Raw genomic sequence first — 24212 nt, forward strand, 5'->3', positions numbered from 1 at the left:
TGCCCTAGTTGGCGACAGAGCTACTGCCTCTGGGTACAGGGTAGCGTAGTCTACCACAGTAAGGATGTATTGCTTTCCAGAGCTGCTGGAGACAATGTCCACCGCGATCCTCTGGAAAGGCTCCTCTATCACTGGAAAAGGGATCAGGGGAGCCTTAAGAGGAGGCCCCACCGTTCCCACTCTTTGACAGGTGGTACAGGAGCGACAGTAGTTTGACACATCTGTCCCCATCTTAGGCCAATAGAAGGGTTGAGACAGCCGGGCCTTTGTTTTGCTGATCCCCAAGTGTCCAGCTAGTGGAATCTCATGGGCAATCCGTAACAACTCACCCCGGAATTGCTGCGGGACGACCAGCTGTCTTTCCCTCAACCACTCCTTTTGTGATTCTCCGGGTACTGTCTCCCGGTACAACCTTCCTCGTTCCCAGAACACCCTCTCCTTATCAGTCTCGGAGGTGGGCATTTCGGCGAGTTGTCTCATACACTCTAGGCTCGCATCTGCTCGCAGAGCGGCTTAAAACTCCTGGCTAGGGGAAGCCAGAAGCGTTGTCAAGGTCCCTTCCCAATGGGAACCCTCTGGGACCTGCTCTGGGTCCACCTCTGGTTCAGTCACCATGATGACTGAGGAGGATCCAGAAGGCAGACAGTTATCTGCGTTCCGGGCACTCTGACTGCGGGTGACAGCAGCTACGTAGGCTGACTTCCCGGGGATTTCTACAGACCCATCAGCCGGCGCTGTTATGGGCTCTACCTCCCCATCCACCCCCAACACTCCAGGGGAGGTGCTACTTATGGGCCAGTTACCTTCCTCGGTGGCACTGGTCACTTTCATGGCGTCACCTTCCTCACGGTTCCCATGCATCTCCCCATTTCCTGTAGCACCAACACTGGCCCCTGCTAGGGGTTCCTCAGCCGTCTCACTCCACAGAGCAACGTGGCTGAGCATTCCTGTACCTATGGACACATCAACTGTCACAGAAAAATAATTATCAGGTTCAGTTGGCACAGGTACAACATTTTCACCTAGAGAACAAATGGTTATCAGATGCATCGTTACAAGATAAAGCATGGTCAGGTAACACATGCGATTTCCCATCATCATCATCAAGGTTAATGTTACCCTTATTAGCAGACTGGCGAGGGGTGTCAGGAACGTAGTATGCAACCATCCTCCCCAAAACAAAACATCAGTGGGCAAATTATCAGACAGCCCCACTTCCTTCACCCCGCTCCCGGCACCCCAATCAATATAAACCGGGCCATTGGCAAGGGACAGCTGATGCCCCCAATCCCAGTGAGTTAGGGTTTTCCCCGGAATGATCTCTTCAGGGCCCGCCAGTTTGGGTCGGATGAGGGTTCGTTCAGCCCTGGTGTTCTTGAGGCCTGTAGCGACATGGCCCCCTACGGTGACGTGCTGCACGTTGTCACACACCCTCAGAACCACACCACCCACCAAACGAACTGCTGCATTAGGCCCTGGGGCCTTGGCTGGGTGGTTCTTCTGCTTGTCTGGACAGTGGGGACTGATACGACCATCTGGTGTGTTGGCTGGCAGGGGTACTGGCGTTGGTTGGTTACCCCCTATCCAGCTGGTGATGACTGGCTTCCACACTTCCGATCTATGGTTGGCCTCATAGGCATCGGCAATCTGCGCTGCTTTCGTCACATCTTTGGGTTCTCTGTCCATCACGAACTGTCGCACATCAGCTGGGCAAAGATGTAAGAACTGGTCTTTGATCATCAGGTCTCGCAGCTGTGCAAAGGTGGTCACTGACAGTCCTTGGGTCCACTGCTCAAAGTAGGTCTCCAGTCCATGTGCCACATCGCTGTAACTGTCGTGTGGGCCACGTTGGAGGTTCTGGAACTTTCTACGGTACACCTCGGGTGTAAGCTGGTACTTGGCTATCAGTGCCTGCTTGATGGCCTCATAGTCACCATCTTGATCTTGAGGGAGTTCCACAAATGCCTCCAGAGCTTTGCCTCTCAGCCCTGGGGTCAGGTATCGTGCCCATCCTTCTGTAGGCAGCTGGTACTGTCTGCAGGCTTTCTCAAAGGCGTGCAGGAAAGTGTCCAAGTCCCCATCCTTTTCCACAACATGAAAGTGATTGGGCCGGGGCTTCAGTATCTGAGCGCTGTTGGGCTCACGGCTCCGGGCGGTGGAGGGCATCCCCCCTGCTGAAGCATCTCCAGTTCATATTCTCGCTGGGCTTGGCGCTCAGATCGTTGGGCCTGGGCCTCCCGCTCGGCTCTCTCAGCCTCCCGCTCGGCTCTCTCAGCCTCTCTCTGGGCCTACCACTTGGCTCTCTGGGCCTCTTCGAATTGCAGGACCAGCTGCAGACGTCTCTCTGTGTCATCTGCAGAGCATTGTTGCAGGGCCAGCTGCAGGCGGAGGTCTGCGCTCCCCTGGTTGCAAGTAGGGCCGGCATTCAGTGGTTGAACCTCTGCTGCAGCACCACCTTTGCTCGTGCTGGCTTCTGCGGCCTCTGGGCTCTCTGGCCCGGCTTGGTCTGCTTCAAATTGCACCAGTTCAGCGACCATTTGAGCCTTGGATTTGCCCTGGGAGTCCAGGCCATAGTACATGCATACCCCAGCAAGAGTGTCCTTCTTCTGCTGGGCGTACCAGGCTTCTCCTTTCGCAGCCATGGTTGCCAAATAAAAGATAGGATAGAAAAACGAAGAGAAAGGGAAGGGATAATTACTAGTACACACAATTGTCCCAGGACTAATAAACACTGAGTTCGTTCTCCAAACTTATTTGTGCAGCATCCTCACAAGAACTTTGCAAGTTTTTAGTGAGAGAAATGATTGCTCAAACAAAATCACTAATGCTCTAAGATCCCACCACGCTGCCACCAATTTGTCAGGATTCACACCGTGATTGTCACCCCTACGTCACGGATCGGGGTGACTTTAGACCAACAGATGGCTATTACTTGTGCAGGGGGGCTTATCTTAGTTATCCCTCCACTGCTACAATGTGATGAAAAAACACGCAAGGCTATTGACCTCTTAGTTTACAGCAGGGGCTTATTTTAGTTATCCCACTGCTCTTCAATATACCACGAACTGCAGGGATTTATGTATATCCCGCTTTACAGTTCCGCTTGAACTTGCAGCTCTCTGGCGCCCCCCTTACCCTCAGGTCAGATTAGGTACTGCACCTAGAGTAATTAGTCGCCAGAAAGGCTGCCTGCTATGTACTGGCTATTGGGCACGCTGCAGCGAGGCGATAAAACTACTCCCACTCAGGCAGGAACAATAATTATCAATGCCGCAGTCACTACAACGACTCCCAAAGGCGCAGCACAAAGGTATGCTGCCACCAGCTTCGATTAAACGGGTCCGAAGCTAACCCAAAATAGTAGCGTAGTTCCCTTCAGAAGGCTTAGGGTACGTTTTAGAACAGGAGAACGAATCTAGTATTTAAAATATTTTACTCCATTAAAGATTAAGGCAGTGTTTATAAAAAGGTATATAAGATGTTACAATATGACACAATTGAAAAATGTACAAGGTAATTATAAAATAAAGGGATTAAATGAGAAAAGGTAACACTCACATGTTCTCAGGACATTGCAGGCAACCAGGCTAGTGGGTGGAGTTCCCATATGTCCCAATGCATCAGGACTGGCAGTCAGGACTCCTCAGATAAGACTCAGACAGACTCTGGCAGACTCTCCAGGCTGGGTAAAGTGGAGTCACTTAAATAACCACAGCCTTGTGACATCACTAACAGGGCTGGTTTCGTCAGACCCTCCTATCTCTTCAGTCTTAGTAAATTTCACACAAGTTTGTCTAATGCCTGTATCTCTGCTACAGAACATGTCAGAATCATATCACACCCAGCATTCATCTTATATTAACATTGGCGTTCTAATGAGACCAAATTTGTTCTATTTGTGACACACAGTTCCAGAGAAATACATACTCTGTCCCTGTTGGAACTTGAAGCCCGCGTTTACCGTGGCCGATAGATCCGCCGATGGAGATTCACAAACTGGACGTATTATTTTCCTAGCCTAAACCATTGGCCCAATATCTCACTATAATGGAGCAAAGGACTTCTTGCCTTTAAAGAAGGAGATCCAACCAGTTTCTGCTGGAGGAAGGTTTGAGCCGACACAAGCGATCGTAAATAATTATTTTAGGAGGGGTTTGGAAGCTGCACATACACATCTCAGAAACACACAAAGAAGGGGGGTTTTAGCCCGCAGCATGGGTCTGAAGGGCCGAGCTACAAAATCATATTATATTTCATACAATATCGTAACAAAAGGGAAGGGATAATTACCAGTACTCGTATCTCCGCTCCCGAACATGTCAGAATCACAGCATACTCCTCATTCATCTTTTACCATTGGCTTTCTATTGGTACTAAATTCGGGCTAGTTGGGACACACAGTTCCGGAGAAATCCATACTTTGTACCTGTTGGGATTAGAGGCTCATGCTTACAGCGGCTGACAGATCCGCCGATGGAGATTCGCAAAATGGACTTATTATTTTCCTAGCTTAAATCCAATATCTTATTATAATGGAACAAAGGACTCCCTGTCTTTAGAGAAATTCTATACCAGTTCTAGCTGATTCTAGATGGGAGGGGGGAGAGTGAGTAATGTAGAGAGATCGGCTTTCAGCTCCAAGCGCCATAAAAATTCTTCTGGTAGGAGGAAATGAATGGTTTGGGATCTACACATAGAAATCTCAGCAAACAAAAACACAGAGTGAAGGGGGGTCAACGCCCACCCTATATGTGCTGGCAAGAGAAACTAAAACTTATATTATACATTTCATTCAATATCGTGACAGTGCCATGTACGTTTGTGTATATAAGTTTGTGCCATGTACGTGTGTGTATAAGTGTGTGCCATGTACATGTGTGTGTATAAGTGTGAGCCATGTACATGTGTGTGTATAAGTGTTTATAAGTGTTTGCCATGTACATGTGTATAAGTGTGTGCCATGTACATGTGTGTTGTGAGGATAATGTATAATATGATTTTTAGTTTCTCTTATTAACACACATACTGTGGGCTCTGACTCCTGTTATGACCTGGTGGTTAGGAGCACCCGGAATGACCTGATAATTAAACCTCATACAGGACGAGCTCTGGAATGTGGGAGCTCTGCTGACTGCAAGCCCTATTCCTATCACACACACTAAAAATAGCCGTGGAGCGCTCCTGACCAAACCTAGGCGCCTCGTCACAGCCTAAGAACTATCTAGCCCTAGAGATAGAAAATAAAGCCTACCTTGCCTCAGAGAAATTCCCCAAAGGTAAAGGAAGCCCCCCACATATATTGACTGTGAGTAAAGATGAAAGTCACAAATGCAGAGATGAAACAGGTTTCAGCAAAGGGAGGCCAGACTTACTAAATAGACAGAGGATAGGAAAACCTACAAAAGACCACGCAGAGTGTGCAAAAAAGACCTCCGCACCGACTCTCGGTGCGGAGGGGCCACTCTGCATCCCAGAGCTTCCAGCTAGCAAGACAAAATCATGAAAACCAGCTGGACAAGAAAACAGAGAACAAAATAAGACTATAAGGAACTTAGCTTCTGCAGGAGAAGGCAGGTCACCAGAGAGATCCAGGAGCGAACTGAACGAATGCAAAAACATTGACAGCTGGCATGGAGTAACGATCTGAGAGGAGTTAAATAGAGCAGCCAACCAAAGGATAACCCACGTCACCTGTGTAAGGAACCTCAGAAGCAGCAGCTTCACTCAAAGCCACCAGAGGGAGCCCATAGACAGAACTCGCCGAAGTACCATTCACGACCACAAGAAGGAGTTAGACAACAGAATTCACAACAGACTCCCCTTCTCTCTGTGTTTCTGTATGCTGAGATGTGTATGTGTAGATCCCAAATCCCTCATGGCCCCCACCACCAAAGGAATTTTTATTGCGCTTGTAGCTGCAAGCCGATCTCCCTACATTGCTCATTCTCCATCCTCCCATCTAGAATCAGTTAGAACTGGTAAAATCCCTCTTCAAAATACATGAGGTTCTTTGTTCTATTACAATAAGATATTGGGCAACCGATTTTGGCTAGAAAGATAAGAAGTCCATGTTCCGAATCTCCATCAGCAGATCTGTCAACCACTGTAAGCACGAGCAGCTAGGCACGAGTGCAAAGTGCAGATTTTCCCGGAATCGTGTGGGACAACTAGTACGAATTTGATATTATTAGAAAGGTAATTTTAATACAAGATGATGAGGTGTGTGTTATGACTATGCCAGATTCTCGAGCGAAGATGTGATAATATTAAGTTAGGCTGGCAAATCTCATAAATTGGGATATTTGGGACTCCACCTACCAGCCTGGTTTTGGCTGAAATGATCTGAACACATGTAAGTGTTAATTTCTCATTTAATCCCTGTTATTTTATAATTGCTTTGCACATACTTTAAATTGTCTCATATTGTAACATCCTTGTAATACTTTTATAAACACTGCCTGATCTTTTATGGAGTAAAATATTTAAACTACTAGTTTCGTTCTTCCTGCTCTTAAACGTACCCAAGTCTTCTGAAGTAATTACGCTACTGATTTGGGTTGGCTTCGGACTCGTTTAATCAATGCTGGTGGCAGCATACTGGTTTTGTGCTTTTGGGAGTCGTTGTAGCGATGGTGGCATTGATAATTATTGTTCCTGCCTGAGTAGGAGTAGTTATATTGCTCTCGCTGCAGCGAGCCCAATAGCCAGTACATAGCAGGCAGCCTTTCTGGCGACTATTTACCCTAGATGCAGTACCTAGTCTGACCTGAGGGTAAGGGGGGTGCAAGAGAGCTGCAAGTTCCCAAGTGGAACTGTAAAGCGGGATATACATAAATCCCTGCAGTTCGTGGTATATTGTAGAACAGTGGGATAACTAAAATAAGCCCCTGCTGTAAATTGAAAGGTCAATAACCTTTTGTGTCTTTTCATCACATTGTAGCAGTGGAGGGATAACTAAGATAAGCCCCCCTACACATGTGATAGCCATCTGTTGGCCTAAGGTCACCCTGATCCGTGACATAGGGGTGACAGTCACGGTGTGAATCATGACATATTGGTGGCAGAGCGGTGGGATCATAGAGCATTAGTAATTTGGTTTGAGCAATCATTTCTCTCACTAAAACTAGCACGGTTCATTCAAGGACCATGCAGCAATAGTTTGGAGAATGAACTCAGTGTTTATTAGTCCTGAGAAAATGTGTGTACAGGTAATTATCCCCTCCCTTTCTCTTCGTTTTTCTATCCTATCTTTTATTTGGCAACCATGGCTGCAAAAGTAGAAGCCTGGTACACCCAGCAGAAGAAGGACACTCTTGTTGCAGTATGCATGCACCATAGCCTGAACTCCAATGGCAAATCCGAGGATCAAATGGTCACTGAACTGGTGCAATTCGAAGCAGACCATGCCTGGCCACAGAGCCCAGAGGCCGCAGAGGCCAGCACAAGCAAAAATGGTGCTGCAGCAGAGGTCCAACTACTGAATGCCGGCAGTAGTAGCAACCAGGGCGGATTGGACCCCAATCTGCTGGCGGTCTTGGAACTACTTTACACAGGTTTACACAGTAAAATATCGATATTTGCAGATGATACAAAACTATGTAAAGCAGTTAATACAAGAGAAGATAGTATTCTGCTACAGATGGATCTGGATAAGTTGGAAACTTGGGCTGAAAGGTGCCAGATGAGGTTTAACAATGATAAATGTAAGGTTATACACATGGGAAGAAGGAATCAATATCACCATTACACACTGAACGGGAAACCACTGGGTAAATCTGACAGGGAGAAGGACTTGGGGATCCTAGTTAATGATAAACTTACCTGGAGCAGCCAGTGCCAGGCAGCAGCTGCCAAGGCAAACAGGATCATGGGGTGCATTAAAAGAGGTCTGGATACACATGATGAGAGCATTATACTGCCTCTGTACAAATCCCTAGTTAGACCGCACATGGAGTACTGTGTCCAGTTTTGGGCACCGGTGCTCAGGAAGGATATAATGGAACTAGAGAGAGTACAAAGGAGGGCAACAAAATTAATAAAGGGGATGGGAGAACTACAATACCCAGATAGATTAGCGAAATTAGGATTATTTAGTCTAGAAAAAAGACGACTGAGGGGCGATCTAATAACCATGTATAAGTATATAAGGGGACAATACAAATATCTCGCTGAGGATCTGTTTATACCAAGGAAGGTGACGGGCACAAGGGGGCATTCTTTGCGCCTGGAGGAGAGAAGGTTTTTCCACCAACATAGAAGAGGATTCTTTACTGTTAGGGCAGTGAGAATCTGGAATTGCTTGCCTGAGGAGGTGGTGATGGCGAACTCAGTCGAGGGGTTCAAGAGAGGCCTGGATGTCTTCCTGGAGCAGAACAATATTGTATCATACAATTATTAGGTTCTGTAGAAGGACGTAGATCTGGGGATTTATTATGATGGAATATAGGCTGAACTGGATGGACAAATGTCTTTTTTCGGCCTTACTTACTATGTTACTATGTTACTATGTTACTATGTTACTCCCCACCAATGACCGTGATGGACGTCTGCAGCTGATTCAGCAATACTGGCAGAAGGCCCAGGCCCAGCAAGCCGAGCGAGAGGCCCGAACCGAGCAAGAAGCCCAGGCCCAGCGAGCTGAGCGAGAGGCCCAAGCCCAGCGAGAATATGAACTGGAGATGGTCCGGCAGGGGGGATACTCTCCACCGCCCGGAGCCGTGAGTCCAGCAGCGCTCAGATACCGAAGCCCCGGCCTGAGCACTTTCCCGTGATGTAAAAGGACGGGGACTTGGACACTTTTCTGCAGGCCTTTGAGAAAGCCTGCAGACAGTACGAGTTGCCTGGGAACCAATGGGCATGATACCTGACCCCAGGGCTGAGAGGCAAAGCACTGGAGGCATTTGCTGCCCTACCTCAAGAACAAGATGGTGACTATGAGGCCATCAAGCAGCCCCTGATAACCAAGTACCAGGTTACACCTGAGGTTTACCGTAGAAAGTTCCGGAACCTCCAACGTGGCCCACACGACAGCTACGGCGATGTGGTGCTTGGACTCAGGACCTACTTTAACCAATGGATCCAAGGACTGTCAGTGACCACCTTTGAGCAGCTGGGAGACCTGATGATCAAAAACCAGTTCTTACATCTTTGCCCAGCTGAGGTGCGACAGTTCGTGATGGACAGAGAGCCCAAAGACGTGACGAAAGCAGCGCAGATTGCCGATGCCCATGAGGCCAACCGAAGATCGGAAGTGCAGAAGCCAGTCACCGCCAGCTGGAGAGGGGGTATGCCTGCAACCAACGCCAGTACCCCTGCCAGCCAACACACCAGAGGCCCTGTCGCCGTGTCCAACAGCACCAGACCTACCACCAACCCTCGCCAGTGTTACTTCTGCAAGCAGACTGGTCATATCAGTCCCTACTGTCCAGACAGGCAGAAGAACCATCCAGCCAAGGCCCCAGGGCCTAATGCAGCAGTTCTTTTGGGGGTGGTGTGGTTGTGAGGGTGTGATGACGTGCAGCACGTCACCGTAGGGGGCCATGTCGCTACAGGCCTCAAGGACACCGAGGCTGAACGAACCCTCATCCGACCCAAACTAGCGGCCCCTGAAGAAATCATTCCGGGGAAAACCCTAACTGTCACTGGGATTGGGGGCATCAGCTGTCCCTTGCCAATGGCCCGGGTTTATATTGATTGGGGTGCCGGAAGCGGGGTGAAAGAAGTGGGGCTGTCTGATAATTTGCCCACTGATGTTTTGTTGGGGACTGATTTGAGGAGGATGGTTGCATACTACGTCCCTGACACCTCTCCCCAATCTGCTAATAAGGGTAACCTGACCATGCTTTATCTTGTATTGATGCATCTGATAACCATTTTTTCCCTAGGATTGATGGTGAAAATGTTGTAAATGTGCCAACTGAACCTGAGAAGCATCTCTCTGCAAAGGTTAATGTGTCCATAGTGTAGGGATTGTACTTGCTCAGGTGCGGCGGATGACACTCTAGAGACACGTTTCATTAAAAGTTCACAGGTTTATTGGTCCATAAACCACATAGCAACAGGAACAACAGGTAAACAGTCTTACTTCAGACATTTTAATCCTCAATGTCCATATTAGAGCTCCGCTCTCTCTCAGACCTGTAGGCATACAGGCTGTGCCATGTCCAGCACGTAGGCTCTCCAGCCTAAATATGGTCTCTGGGTGCTGTTCAGGACGTCTGTCCCCACTTGGAACCGTCCAACACACAGGCCACTCTGCAGTGTCCAGCCAGGACACATGGAAGTCTGTCCACTCTTACAGACTCCCAAAACACACTCTCTGTGCTACACACACACCTCTTTACATAGGTGTAACCACACCCAGGAACCTATCACATGATTAGACATGTGGTTCTGACATCACCACAGGTCCTGCAACAAACATAGATAGGCACGGTTATGCCCCTTACCCAGGGGTGAGGTATATGGGTAGCCAGACCCTCCCATCTCTCATAGTTACCCGTAACCCGGACCCAGACATACTAAACAATTTCTTATTGCTTTATGTGCATTACAGAAAACACTCCGGGTCACATCACAGCAACAAGCCTTCTCTGTGATACATACCTCCCGTTGACTATCCAACCTTTAGCCACGCTACAATAGGTACAGGAGTGCTCAGCCACGTCGCTCTGCGGAGTGAGACAGCTGAGGAACCCATAGCAGGGGCAAGCGTCGGTGCTGCAGGAAATGGGGAGATACATGGGAACCGTGAGGAAGGTGATGCCATGCAATTGACCAGTGCCACCGAGGAAGGTAACTGGCCCATAAGAGGAACTGCTCCTGAGGTAATGGGGGTGGATGGGGAGGTAGAGCCTGTAGCAGCATCAGCTGATGGGTCTGTGAAAATCCTCGAGTAGACAGCCTACGTAGCTGCTGTCACCCATAGTCAGAGTGCCTGAAACGCAGATAACGGTCTGCCTTCTGGACCCTGCTCAGTCAGCGCTGTGACTGAACCAGAGATGGACCCAGAGCAGTTCCCAGAGAGTTCCTGTGGGGAAGGGACCCTGATGTCGCTTCCGGCTCCCCCTAGCCAGGAGTTTCAGGCCGCTCTGCACACAGATGTGAGCCTAGAGAATTTGAGACAACTTGCCAAGACGCCCACCTCCGTGACTAAAAAGGAGAGGGTGCTCTGGGAACGAGGAAGGTTGTACCAGGAGACAGTACCCGGAAAATCACAACGGGAGTGGTTGAGGGAAAGATAGCTGGTCCTCCCGCAGCAATTCCGGAGTGAGTTGTTGCGGATTGCCCATGAGATCCAGCTAGCTGGACAACTGAGGATCAGCAAAACTAAGGCCCGGCTGTCTCAACACTTCTATTGGCCTAAGATGGGGACAGATGTGTCAAACTACTGCCGCTCCTGTGTCACCTGTCAAAGAGTGGGGAAGGCAAGGCCTGCTCTTAAGGCTCCCCTGATCCCTTTTCCAGTGATAGAGGAGCCTTTCCAGAGGATCGCGGTGGACATTGTGGGCCCGCTGGCCGTCCCCAGCAGCTCTGGAAAGCAATACATCCTTACTGTGGTAGAATACGCTACTCGATACCCAGAGGCAGTAGCTCTGTCGTCAACTAGGGCAGATAAGGTAGCGGATGCCCTGTTGGCTATATTCTCACGTGTAGGATTTCCCAGGGAGATGCTTACCGATCAAGGGACCCAATTCATGTCTCGCCTAATGGAGGCTCTCTGTAAGAGAATACAGGTGAAGCGTCTGGTATCGAGTGCGTATCACCCACAGACCAATGGTTTGTGTGAACGCTTCAATGGTACCCTCAAACAGATGCTACGCATGCTGGTTGAGACTCAAGGGCGCGACTGGGAGCGGTATGTTACTATTCATACAATTAGGTTCTGTAGCAGGACGTAGATCTGGGGATTTATTATGATGGAATATAGGCTGAACTGGATGGACAAATGTCTTTTTTCGGCCTTACTATGTTTCTATGGTATCTCCCACACCTGCTGTTCGCTTACCGAGAGGTTACGCAGGCCTCGACGGGGTTCTCCCCCTTCGAGCTCCAGTATGGCAGGGTTGGTAAGGGAATCCTGGGAAGAGGAGCCGAACCCTTCTTGTCCATAGTGGAGTATGTCATGCGCTTCCGTGACAAGATGCAGACCTTGACGCAGTTGGTGCATGACAACATGATGCAGGTTCAGGCTGATCAGAAGCATTGGTATGACCAGAACACCCAGGAGTGGACCTACCACGTGGGTCAAAAGGTGTGGATGCTGGTCCCCGTACCAAAGGATAAGCTTCAGGCAGCCTGGGAAGGCCTGTACATTGTCCACCAACAGCTCAACCCGGTCACCTATGTGGTCACACTTGACCACGCTCGGGGTAGGCGAAAGGCCTTTCACGTCAACATGATGAAGGCTCATCATGAATGTGAACCTTTCGTCCTACTGGTCTGCAGCCTGCACGAAGATGGGGAGGAAGATCCCCTCCTGGACATGCTGGCCCAAGCCAAGGACAGGGGGTCCATTGAGGACGTGGAGGTAAGCGTGTCGCTAACCGAGCCCCAGCGGTTGCGGTTGTAGTTGCGGACCAAGCTGGAACCCTTCCGGGCCGTGTTCTCCACCCGACCTGGAAGGACTGAGTTAGCGGTCCACGAGGTGAACACAGGAAATCATGCCCCACTACAGCGAACACCCTATCGAATCTCTGACCAGGTGCAGCAGGTTATGCGCCAGGAGATCGATGAGATGTTACAGCTGGGGGTGATTCGACGGTCAAAGAGCGCGTGGGCCTCACCTGTAGTTCTCGTGCCCAAGAAGGATCGGACCACCCGGTTCTGCGTGGACTACAGGGGGCTCAACGCCATCACAGCCTCTGACGCGCACCCAATGCCGTGCATCGAGGAGCTGCTTGAGAGATTCACCTTTTGCATTGAAGAACTGAAATAAATTCACTTTTTAATGATATTCTAATTTTGTGAGAAGCACCTGTATATATATATATATGTATTTTGAAGAATATTTCCTTTGAAAACGATGTGTAATGACAGAGAATTTCTCTGTGTAAAGGCTCATGTTAAAATCGCATTGCAAACGGGTTTAAATAGGATTGTACTCACAATCACTTTTTTCCATCCGGACATCGGAACTCTTTTTTTTCACACATATGGGTATGAGCCGTAAGGCTGTGTATTTATGCTGAAATCCTCTTACTCTACAGCTGAAGCTAACACATACAGCTTCTCTCCGTCATATTTCCCACACACAGCTCCTCTCTGTTATATCTCGCTCAGTGGTTAGCACGGCAGCCATGCAGTGCTGGAATCCTGGGTTCAAATCCCACCAAGGACAATATCTGCAAGGCGTTTGTATGTTCTCCCGGTGTTTGCGTGGGTTTCCTCTGGGTTCTCCGGTTTCCTTCCACATTCCAAAGACATACTCATAGGGATTCTAGATTGTGAGCCCCATCGGGGACAGTGATGATAATGTGTGCAAAATGTAACGCGATGTGGAATGTTAGCGCTATATAAAAATAAGGATTATATCTCTCCAACACACAGCTCCACTCCGTCACATTCCCCCCCACACAGCTCCTCTGTTCTATTCCCCCACACAGCTCCTGTCCATTATATTCCCCCACACAGCTCCTCTCCATCACATCCCCCCCACACAGCTCCTCTGTTCTATTCCCCCACAAAGCTCTTCATATCCTCACACACAGCTCCTCTCCATCATATTCCCCCCTCAGATCCTCCCAATACCCTACACACAGCTCGTTAAATTTCCCCCACACACGCAGCTCCTGTCATATTCTCCCCCACATGCAGCTTATCTCAGTCATATTTCCCCCACACATAGCTCTTCTCTGTCATATTCCCCCTCCCACACAGCTCCTCTCCATCATATCCCCCCCACCAGTATGTTCTATGAAACTCAGTGTTGGCAAAATGTTAGAAATTGTTCTGAAGTTCAGTGAGATATTAATTACATCTTATCAAAGGTGGTGTACTCATTTATACTGAGCAATGTTTATTAAAATTTATAAAACACAGAACATAATTACGGTATCTTTCATGCATGTCTTCTGTTTTACAACATATGATTTGTGTATGAAAGATTTCCCACATTCTGAACATGCTTCAATGCGTGACTTCTCTCGTGGCTCACAAGACTTGATTTTTTTGTAAAGCACATTCCACATTGTAAACATGAAAATGGTTTCTCCCCTGTTAATTCTTTGATGTCTAACAAGATGTGATTTATCTCTAAAAACATTTCCAGCATTCTTAAGATGAATATGGTGTCTCTCTAGTATGAATGTTCTGATGTGTACTAAGATTCCATTTAACGCTAAAAGACTTTCCACATTCTGAACATGAATATGGCTTCTCTCCTGTGTGAATTCTCTGATGTTTAATAAGACTCCCTTTTTCTGTGAAGGACTTCCCACATACTGAACATGAAAATGGCTTCTCTCCTGTGTGAATTCTCTGATGTTTAAGAAGATTCTGTTTAATTGTGAAGAACTTTCCACATTCTGAACATGAAAATGGCTTTTCTCCTGTGTGAATTGTCTTATGTGCAGCAACTTGCGATTTATATAAAAAACTTTCCCCACATTCTGAACATGAAAATGACTTCTCTCCTGTGTGAGTTATCTGATGTGTAATAAGACCCGTTTTATACGTGAAGGTCTTCCCACATTCCGAACATGAAAATGGCTTTACTCCTGTGTGAATTCTCTGATGTGTAATAAGAGCCGTTTTATATGTGAAGGTCTTCCCACATTCCGAACATGAAAATGGCTTTACTCCTGTGTGAACTCTCTCATGCGCAGCAACTTGTGATTTATATAAAAAACATTTCCCACATTCTGAACATGAAAATGGCTTCTCTCCTGTGTGAATTCTCTGATGTGAATTAAGACTCTCTTTGTATGTAAAGGCCTTCCCACATTCTGAACATGAAAATGCCTTTTCTCCTGTGTGAATTCTCTGATGTGTAATAAGATGCTTTTTCTCTGTGAAGGCCTTCCCACATACTGAACATGAAAATGGCTTTTCTCCTGTGTGAATTCTCTGATGTGAAATAAGACCCTCTTTGTATGTGAAGGCCTTCCCACATTCTGAACATGAAAATGGCTTCTCTCCTGTGTGAATTTTCTGATGTGTAATAAGAAACCTTTTAGCTACGAAGGTCTTCCCACACTCTGAACATGAATATGGCTTCTCTCCTGTGTGCATTATCTGATGTGTAATAAGACTCTCTTTATATGCGAAGGCCTTCCCACATTCTGAACATGAAAATGGCTTCTCTCCTGTGTGAATTCTCTGATGTTTAACAACACTCCATTTAGCTGAGAAGAACTTCCCACATACTGAACATGAAAATTTATTCTGTCCTGTGTGAATTCTCTGATGTTTAGTAAGACTACTTTTAGCTGAGAAGAACTTCCCACACTCTGAACATGAAAATGTTTTTTCTCCTGTGTGAATGCTCTCATGTCTAACAAATTGTGATTTAGTTCTAAAGCATTTCCCACATTCTGAACAGGAGTATGGCTTCTCTCCTTTGTGTTTTCCTTGTGTCAAAAAATCTGAGCTAGTAATTTGCTTGTCACACTGAAATCTTGTATCCACTTTGGCTCCTGGAATTGTGGTAACAATGTGAGATTGCTCAGGAGAGGATTCCTCAGGATTAGAATGATTATTACAAAGTGAAGTGCTGTGAAGTCCAGGAGGTCCATGAAGGGTAATGAGGTTTTCTCCATTAGAGTGCTTCCTGATATCTTTTTTACAATTTAGTGATAAACCGTTAATCTCACAAGGATTTCCTATAAGGAAGAAAAATAGATTGGATGTGAATTTCATCTATAAATCAAAAGAGATTTCTAAATTTATTTTATGGAGCTCACAATGAAGAACCTCGTCAGTGAAAGGACCGGTAATAAGGAGTATATGGACTTTTCAAAAGCTTTTGATACGGTGCCACACAAAAGGTTGATACATAAAATGAGAACAATGGGGATGGGGGAAAATATGTGTATGTGGGTTAAGAGCTAGCCCAGGGATAGGAAACAAAGGGTGGTTATTAATTATTAATCGTGCACACTCGGACTGGGTCACAGTTAGCAGTGGGGTACCACAGGAGTCAGTATTGGTCCCTCTTCTTTTTAACATATTTATTAATGACCTTGTAGGGGGCATACAGAGTAACATAGTAACATAGTTAGTAAGGCCGAAAAAAGACATTTGTCCATCCAGTTCAGCCTATATTACATCATAATAAATCCCCAGATCTACGTCCTTCTACAGAACCTAATAATTGTATGATACAATATTGTTCTGCTCCAGGAAGACATCCAGGCCTCTCTTGAACCCCTCGACTGAGTTCGCCATCACCACCTCCTCAGGCAAGCAATTCCAGATTCTCACTGCCCTAACAGTACAGAATCCTCTTCTATGTTGGTGGAAAAACCTTCTCTCCTCCAGACGCAAAGAATGCCCCCTTGTGCCCGTCACCTTCCTTAGTATAAACAGATCCTCAGCGAGATATTTGTATTGTCCCCTTATATACTTATACATGGTTATTAGATCGCCCCTCAGTCGTCTCTTCTAGACTAAATAATCCTAATTTCGCTAATCTATCTGGGTATTGTAGTTCTCCCATCCCCTTTATTAATTTTGTTGCCCTCCTTTGTACTCTCTCTAGTTCCATTATATCCTTCCTGAGCACCAGTGCCCAAAACTGGACACAGTACTCCATGTGCGGTCTAACTAGGGATTTGTACAGAGGCAGTATAATGCTCTCATCATGTGTATCCAGACCTCTTTTAATGCACCCCATGATCCTGTTTGCCTTGGCAGCTGCTGCCTGGCACTGGCTGCTCCAGGTAAGTTTATCATTAACTAGGATCCCCAAGTCCTTCTCCCTGTCAGATTTACCCAGTGGTTTCCCGTTCAGTGTGTAATGGTGATATTGATTCCTTCTTCCCATGTGTATAACCTTACATTTATCATTGTTAAACCTCATCTGCCACCTTTCAGCCCAAGTTTCCAACTTATCCAGATCCATCTGTAGAGTAGAATTTCAATATTTGCAGATGACACTAAACTCTGCAGGGTAATCAATACAGAGGAGGATAATTTAATATTACAGGATGATTTATGTAAACTAGAAGCTTGGGATGATAAATGGCAAATGAGCTTTAATTGGGAAAAATATAAGGTCATGAACTTGAGCAGAAGAAATAAGATGTATAATTAATTATGTGCTTAATTGTAAAACTCTGGGCAAAACAGTCATTGAAAAATACCTGGGTGTATGGGTGGATGACAAACTCACATTTAGTGGCCAGTGTCAGACAGCTGCTGCAAAGGCAAATAAAATAGTGGGATGCATTAAAAGAGGCATAGATGCTCATGAGGAGAACATAATTTTACCTCTATACAAGTCACTAGTGTGACCACACTTAGAATACTGTGCACAGTTCTGGGCTCCGGTGTATAAGAAAGACATAGCTGAACTGGAGCTGGTGCAGAGAAGAGCAACCAAGGTTATTAGAGGACTGGGTGGTCTGCAATACCAAGATAGGTTATTACACTTGGGGCTGTTTAGTTTCGGAAAACGAAGGCTAAGGGGTGATCTTATGTTAATGTATAAATATATGAGGGGACAGTACAAAGACCTTTCTGATTATCTTTTTACTCATAGACCGGAGACAGGGACAAGGGGGCATCCTCTACGTCTGGAGGAAAGAAGGTTTAAGCATAACAACAGACGCGGATTCTTTACTGCAAGAGCAGTGAGACTATGGAACTCTCTGCAGTAGGATGTTATAATGAGTGATTCATTACTAAAATGTAAGAGGGGACTGGATGCCTTTCTTGTAAAGTATAATGTTACAGGTTATACAGTACTGACCGAAAGTTTGGACACACCTTCTCATTCAAAGGTTTTTCTGTATTTTCATGACTAAGAAAATTGTACATTTACACTGAAGGCATCAAAACTATGAATTAACACATGTGGAATTTTATACTTAAAACTGAAATTCTAGGTTCTTCCAAGTAGCCACCTTTTGCTTTTATGACTGCTTTGCACACTCTTGGCATTCTCTTGCTGAGCTTCAAGAGGTAGTCACCGGAAATGGTCTTCCAACAGTCTTGAAGAAGTTCCCAGAGATGCTTAGCACTTGCTGGCCCTTTTGCCTTCACTCTGCGGGACAGCTCACCCCAAACCATCTCGATTGGGTTCAGGTCTGGTGACTGTGGAGGCCAGGTCATCTGGCGTAGCACCCCATCACTCTCCTCCTTGGTCAAATAGCCCTTACACAGCCTGGAGGTGTGTTTGGGGTCATGGTCCTGTTGAAAAATAAATGATGGTCCAACTAAACGCAAACTGGATGGAATAGCATGCCGCTGCAAGATGCTGTGGTAGCCATGCTGGTTCAGTATGCCTTCAATTTTCAATAAATCCCCAACAGTGTCACCAGCAAAGCACCCCCACACCATCACATCTCCTCCATGCTTCACGGTGGGAACCAGGCATGTAGAGTCCATCCGTTCACCTTTTCTGCGTCGCACAAAGACACGGTGGTTGGAACCAAAGATCTCAAATTTGGACTCATCAGACCAAAGCACAGATTTCCACTGGTCTAATGTCCATTCCTTGTGTTCTTTAGCCCAAACAAGTCCCTTCTGCTTGTTGCCTGTCCTTAGCAGTGGTTTCCAAGCAGCTATTTAACCATGAAGATCTGCTGCACAAAGTCTCCTCTTAGGCTGCCGTCACACTAGCAGTATTTGGTCAGTATTTTAGATCAGTAGTTGTAGCCAAAACCAGGAATGGAACAAATAGAAGTATAGTAGAAACATATGCACCACTTTTGTATTATCACCCACTCCTGGTTTTGGCTACAAATACGAATGTAAAATACTGACCAAATACTGCTAGTGTGACAGCAGCCTAACAGTTGTGGTAGAAATGTGTCTGCTGCTAGAACTCTGTGTGGCATTGACCTGGTCTCTAATCTGAACTGCTGTTAACCTGCGATTTCTGAGGCTGGTGACTCGGATAAACTTATCCTCAGAAGCAGAGGTGACTCTTGGTCTTCCTTTTCTGGGGCGGTCCTCATGTGAGCCAGTTTCTTTGTAGCGTTTGATGGTTTTTAAAACTGCACTTGGAGACACTTTCAAAGTTTTCCCAGTTTTTGGGACTGACTTACCTTCATTTCTTAAAGTAATGATGTCCACTCGTTTTTCTTTACTTAGCTTTTTTTCTTGCCATAATACAAATTCTAACAGTCTGTTCAGTAGGACTAACAGCTGTGTATCCACCACACTTCTGCACAACACAACTGATGGTCCCAACCCCATTTATAAGGCAAGAAATCCCACTTATTAAATCTGACAGGGCACACCTGTGAAGTGAAAACCATTCCCGGTGACTACCTCTTGAAGCTCATCAAGAGAATGCCAAGAGTGTGCAAAGCAGTCATCAAAGCAAAAGGTGGCTACTTTGAAGAACCTAGAATACAAGACCTATTTTCAGTTGTTTCACTCTTTTTTGTTAAGTATATAATTCCACATGTGTTAATTCATAGTTTTGATGCCTTCAGTGTGAATGTACAATTTTCATAGTCATGAAAATAAAGAAAAATCTTTGAATGGGAAGGTGTGTCGAAACTTTTGGTCTGTACTGTACATACTAGATTCCTTGATAGAGCGTTGATCCAGGAAACTAGTTTGATTGCCGTCTGCGGAGTCAGGAAGGAATTTTTTTTCCCCAATGTGGAGCCTGCTGTTTGCCGCATGGTTGTTTTTTGCCTTCCTCTGGATCAACATGTTAGGGCATTTTAGGTTAGGCTATGGGTTGGACTAGATGGACTTAAAGTCTCCATTTAACGTTAATAACTACGTTACTATGTAACTACACATTAGCACAATGACACGTAAAGTGAGGAACACTAATAAACTGGTGACATTGGCACAATCAGGGGTGGCAGAGATTAGACAACAAATAGTTCTTAAAGGGACCCCGCTATCAGGATTTACCCCTCAATATACCACCAGTGCCATTTCTCTCTCAAGCTTCCTATCGTGCCCTTAGTCTAGAAAAGTATCCATGCAATTAAAAATGGAGTTTTAATATTTCAGTACCGTATGCAAATGAGATTGACTAGTCACAAAGGTGGCCGTACATCCGCGAGTAGCCGAGCTCCAGCCACCGTAATCATGTCCTCAGTATGCCGAAGGGCACGATAAGAAACCTTAGAAGACTGCAATAGCTCTGAAGGCACATTAACTCCTTAGGACCAAGCCACATTGTAAGTTACTTATAATAATAATAATTTTATTTATATAGCGCCAACATATTCCGCAACGCTTTACAAATTATAGAGGGGACTTGTACAGACAATAGACATTACAGCATAACAGAAATCACAGTTCAAAATAGACACCAAGAGGACTGAGGGCCCTGCTCGCAAGCTTACAAACTATGAGGAAAAGGGGAGACACGAGAGGTTGATGGTAGCAATTGCTTTAGTTATTCGGACCGGCCATAGTGTAAGGCTCGGGTGTTCATGTAAAGCTGCATGAACCAGTTAACTGCCTAAGTATGTAACAGTACCGACACAGAGGGCTATTAACTGCATAAAGTGTATGAGAACATGATACGAGGAACTTTTTTTTTATTTATTTTTTATTGATAGGCCACACAGAGATCATTAGATTAATGTGTTGAGGCGGTAGGCCAATCTGAACAAATGAGTTTTTAGGGCACGCTTAAAACTGTGTGGATTGGGGATTAATTGTATTAACCTAGGTAGTGCATTCCAAAGAATCGGCGCAGCACGTGTAAAGTCTTGGAGACGGGAGTGGGAGGTTCTGATTATTGAGGATGCTAACCTGAGGTCATTAGCGGAGCGAAGGGCACGGGTAGGGTGGTAGACTGATACCAGGGAGGAGATGTAGGGTGGTGCTGAGCCATGGAGTGCTTTGTGGATGAGGGTAGTAGTTTTGTACTGGATTCTGGAGTGGATGGGTAGCCAGTGTAATGACTGGCACAAGGTAGAGGCATCGGTGTAACGGTTGGTGAGGAATATGATCCTGGCTGCAGCATTCAGGACAGATTGGAGCGGGGAGAGTTTGGTAAGAGAGAGGCCGATTAGTAGAGAGTTACAATAGTCCAGACGAGAATGAATAAGTGAAACAGTAAGAGTTTTTGCAGAGTCGAAAGTAAGAAAAGGGCGAATTCTAGAAATGTTTTTGAGGTGCAGATAAGAAGAGCGAGCCAGTGATCGGATGTGGGGGGTGAATGAAAGCTCGGAATCAAGGATGACCCCAAGGCAGTGGGCATGTTGCTTTGGAGTAATGATGGAACCGCACACGGAGATGGCAATGTCAGGTAAAGGTAGGTTAGTAGAGGGAGAAAACACGAGGAGTTCAGTTTTTGACAGGTTCAGTTTCAGATAGAGGGAGGACATGGTGTTAGAGACAGCGGTAAGAGAATCACTGGTGTTTTCTAAAAAGGTCGGCATGATAACAGGAGAAGAGGTGTATAATTGGGTGTCGTCAGCATAGAGATGGTACTGGAAACCAAATCTACTGATTGTTTGTCCAATAGGGGCAGAGTACAAAGAGAAAAGGAGGGGGCCTAGGACTGATCCTTGAGGAACCTCAACAGTAAGGGGAAGGTGAGAGGAGGAGGAACCAGCAAACCATACAGTATAGGATCGGTCAGAGAGATAGGAGGAGAACCAGGAGAGAACGGTGTCCTTGAGGCCGATGGAGCGGAGCATATTGAGGAGGAGCTGATGATCCACAGTATCGAATGCTGCGGAGAGATCCAAGAGAATTAGCATGGAGTAGTGACCATTAGATTTAGCTGTTAGGTCATTAGAGACTTTAGTGAGGGCAGTTTCAGTAGAGTGTAAAGAGCGGAAACCAGATTGAAGACGGTCGAGAAGAGAGTTATCTGAGAGATAGCGGGTATGACGGGAGTGGACCAGGCGTTCAAGGAGTTTAGAGATGAAGGGAAGATTAGAGACAGGTCTATAGTTAGCGGCACAGTTTTGGTCGAGGGATGGTTTTTTAAGTAATGGATGTATGATGGCATGCTTAAATGAGGAGATAAAAAATACCGGAAATGAGAGAAAGGTTGAATATTTTTGTTAGGTGAGACGTGACAGCCGGGGAAAGGGACTGGAGGAGATGTGACGGAATGGGGTCACTGGTGCAAGTGGTTGGGCGAGAAGATGCAAGGAGCCTGATTACTTCTTCTTCTGTAACTGGTTCAAAGTTAGAGAGTGAACTAGATGCAGTGGGGGAGGGAGGACAGTGCATGGTATGAAGAGATTGGGAGATGATTTCCTGTCGAATGTGGTCAATTTTTTCTTTGAAGTAATTGGCCAGATCGTCAGCGCGGAGATCCGTGGTTGGGGCCTGCACTCTTGGGTTGAGTAGGGACTGGAAAGTGTCAAAGAGAAGTTTAGGTTTATTTGACAGTGAGGTGATGAGGGTGTTGAAATAGGTTTGTTTGGAGAGGTGAAGGGCAGAGTTGTATGTTTTTAGCATGAATTTATAATGGATGAAATCTTCGGGTAGATTAGATTTTCTCCACAGACGTTCGGCGCACCTGGAGCACCGCTGCAGGAAACGTGTTTGCAGCGTGTGCCACGGTTGTCGCCGTCTGTGCCGAGTTGTTCTATGTATAGGAGGTGCAGCTTCATCCAGGGCACTTTGCAGGGTATCATTGTAATGCTTTAGAGCAGAATCAGGACATGAGATGGAGGAGATTGGGGCCAATGATGACTGCAAGTTCTTCATAAGTTTCTGGGTGTTAATGGCCTGTATGTTTCTATAAGTGTGGAAAGTGGGGGTGACCTGAGCGGGATGGCAGTTCTTGATAGAGAATGAAAGAAGGTTGTGGTCAGAGAGCGGGAGAGGGGAGTTTGTGAAATCATCCACTGGGCAAAGCCGGGAGAAGACCAAGTCAAGGGAGTTTCCATCTTCATGTGTTGGAGAGTTAGTATGCTGCGAGAGGCCGAAAGAGGAGGTTAGAGATAAAAGATGAGAAGCAGATGGGGAGAGGGGAGAGGCAATGGGGATGTTGAAATCACCCATGATAAGGGTGGGGGTGTCACAGGAGAGAAAGTGTGGAAGCCAGGTGGCAAAGTGATCCAGGAACTGATGAGAGGGGCCGGGAGGACGATACACCACCGCCACTCGCATGGAGAAGGGGACGTAGAGTCTGACAGCATGGACCTCAAAAGGAAGGGAATACAAGTGAGGGTACTTGGGGGATAATTTGGAAGGTACATTTGGGTGAAAGGAGCAGACCAACGCCTCCACCAGCTCTGTTGTCTGATCTTGGGGTATGAGAAAAGTGTAGTCCACCATATGAAAGAGCAGCAGCAGCGGTGGTGTCTGACTGCTGGATCCAAGTTTCAGTAAGAGCCAGGAGATTAAGACAGTTAGAAAGGAAGAAATCATGAATGAAGGAGAGTTTATTACACACAGAGCGAGAATTCCAAAGGGCACAATTCAAAGAGAAAGAAGGCATGCATGAAACATTAATAAGGTTAGAGGGGTTTCTGAGTGTAGCAGTTGGGAGGTTTGACTGGCTATAACATGGGGGGCCGGGGTTGGGAGAGATGTCTCCAGCAACTAGGAGAAGGATAGAAAGAGTGGGCAGATGGTTAAGTGATTTGTGAGAGCGTCTCTTGTGTTGGATGGTGGGACTGAATGGATCTGCGCTGTTAAGCAATGTGAACAGAGCATGAGTGCTATACATAGGAGAGGCAAGGACAGATGGGCCGATATGGATGGAGTATAGAGAGTTAATGCAAGGGCAGTGAATGTGAGTGAATGCAGCAGCCAGAATATAGATTATACAAATAAATATGGTGAGTATTTGTGCTGTTTCAAGTGAATATGGATTAGATATAGATTGTCTTACCTGTCTCCTGCCCTGTCTAACTGCCATGTTATAACTGCCGAACTACTTAGAAAAAAGTACTTTGAATAAAAGTACACGAATAATAGTGCACGAATGCACCCCTGCATGAATGCTTCCCCAAAGTGTGTCTACATTTATAGAAGGCTAGCTCTTAGATCTCATTTTTTTTTTTTGTTAATGACCGAGCCTCATTCTGACCAGCATCACTTTATGTGATAACTCTGGAGCTTTCACACGTCCCACTGATTCAGAGATTGTTTTCTGT

At 46.2% G+C, this 24212-nt stretch overlaps 2 protein-coding genes across 4 annotated transcripts in view; both read right to left on the reverse strand.

Moving 5' to 3' along the window:
- Window positions 1-24212, reverse strand: part of LOC138657437 (zinc finger protein ZFP2-like) — a 492419-nt gene that overhangs the window by 166314 nt on the left and 301893 nt on the right. The window lies entirely within an intron of this gene.
- The window catches only part of LOC138657407 (zinc finger protein 665-like), an 84317-nt gene continuing 74094 nt past the window's right edge, over window positions 13990-24212 (reverse strand). For all 3 annotated transcript variants that reach the window (XM_069745174.1, XM_069745172.1, XM_069745173.1), the window contains one exon: window positions 13990-15821. In XM_069745174.1, coding sequence (XP_069601275.1) covers window positions 14275-15821 — 1547 coding nt within the window. In that variant the 3' untranslated portion in view covers window positions 13990-14274. The remainder of the gene's footprint in view (window positions 15822-24212) is intronic.

This window comes from Ranitomeya imitator, chromosome 1 (assembly GCF_032444005.1).
Source record: "Ranitomeya imitator isolate aRanImi1 chromosome 1, aRanImi1.pri, whole genome shotgun sequence".
Lineage (NCBI taxonomy): Eukaryota > Metazoa > Chordata > Amphibia > Anura > Dendrobatidae > Ranitomeya > Ranitomeya imitator.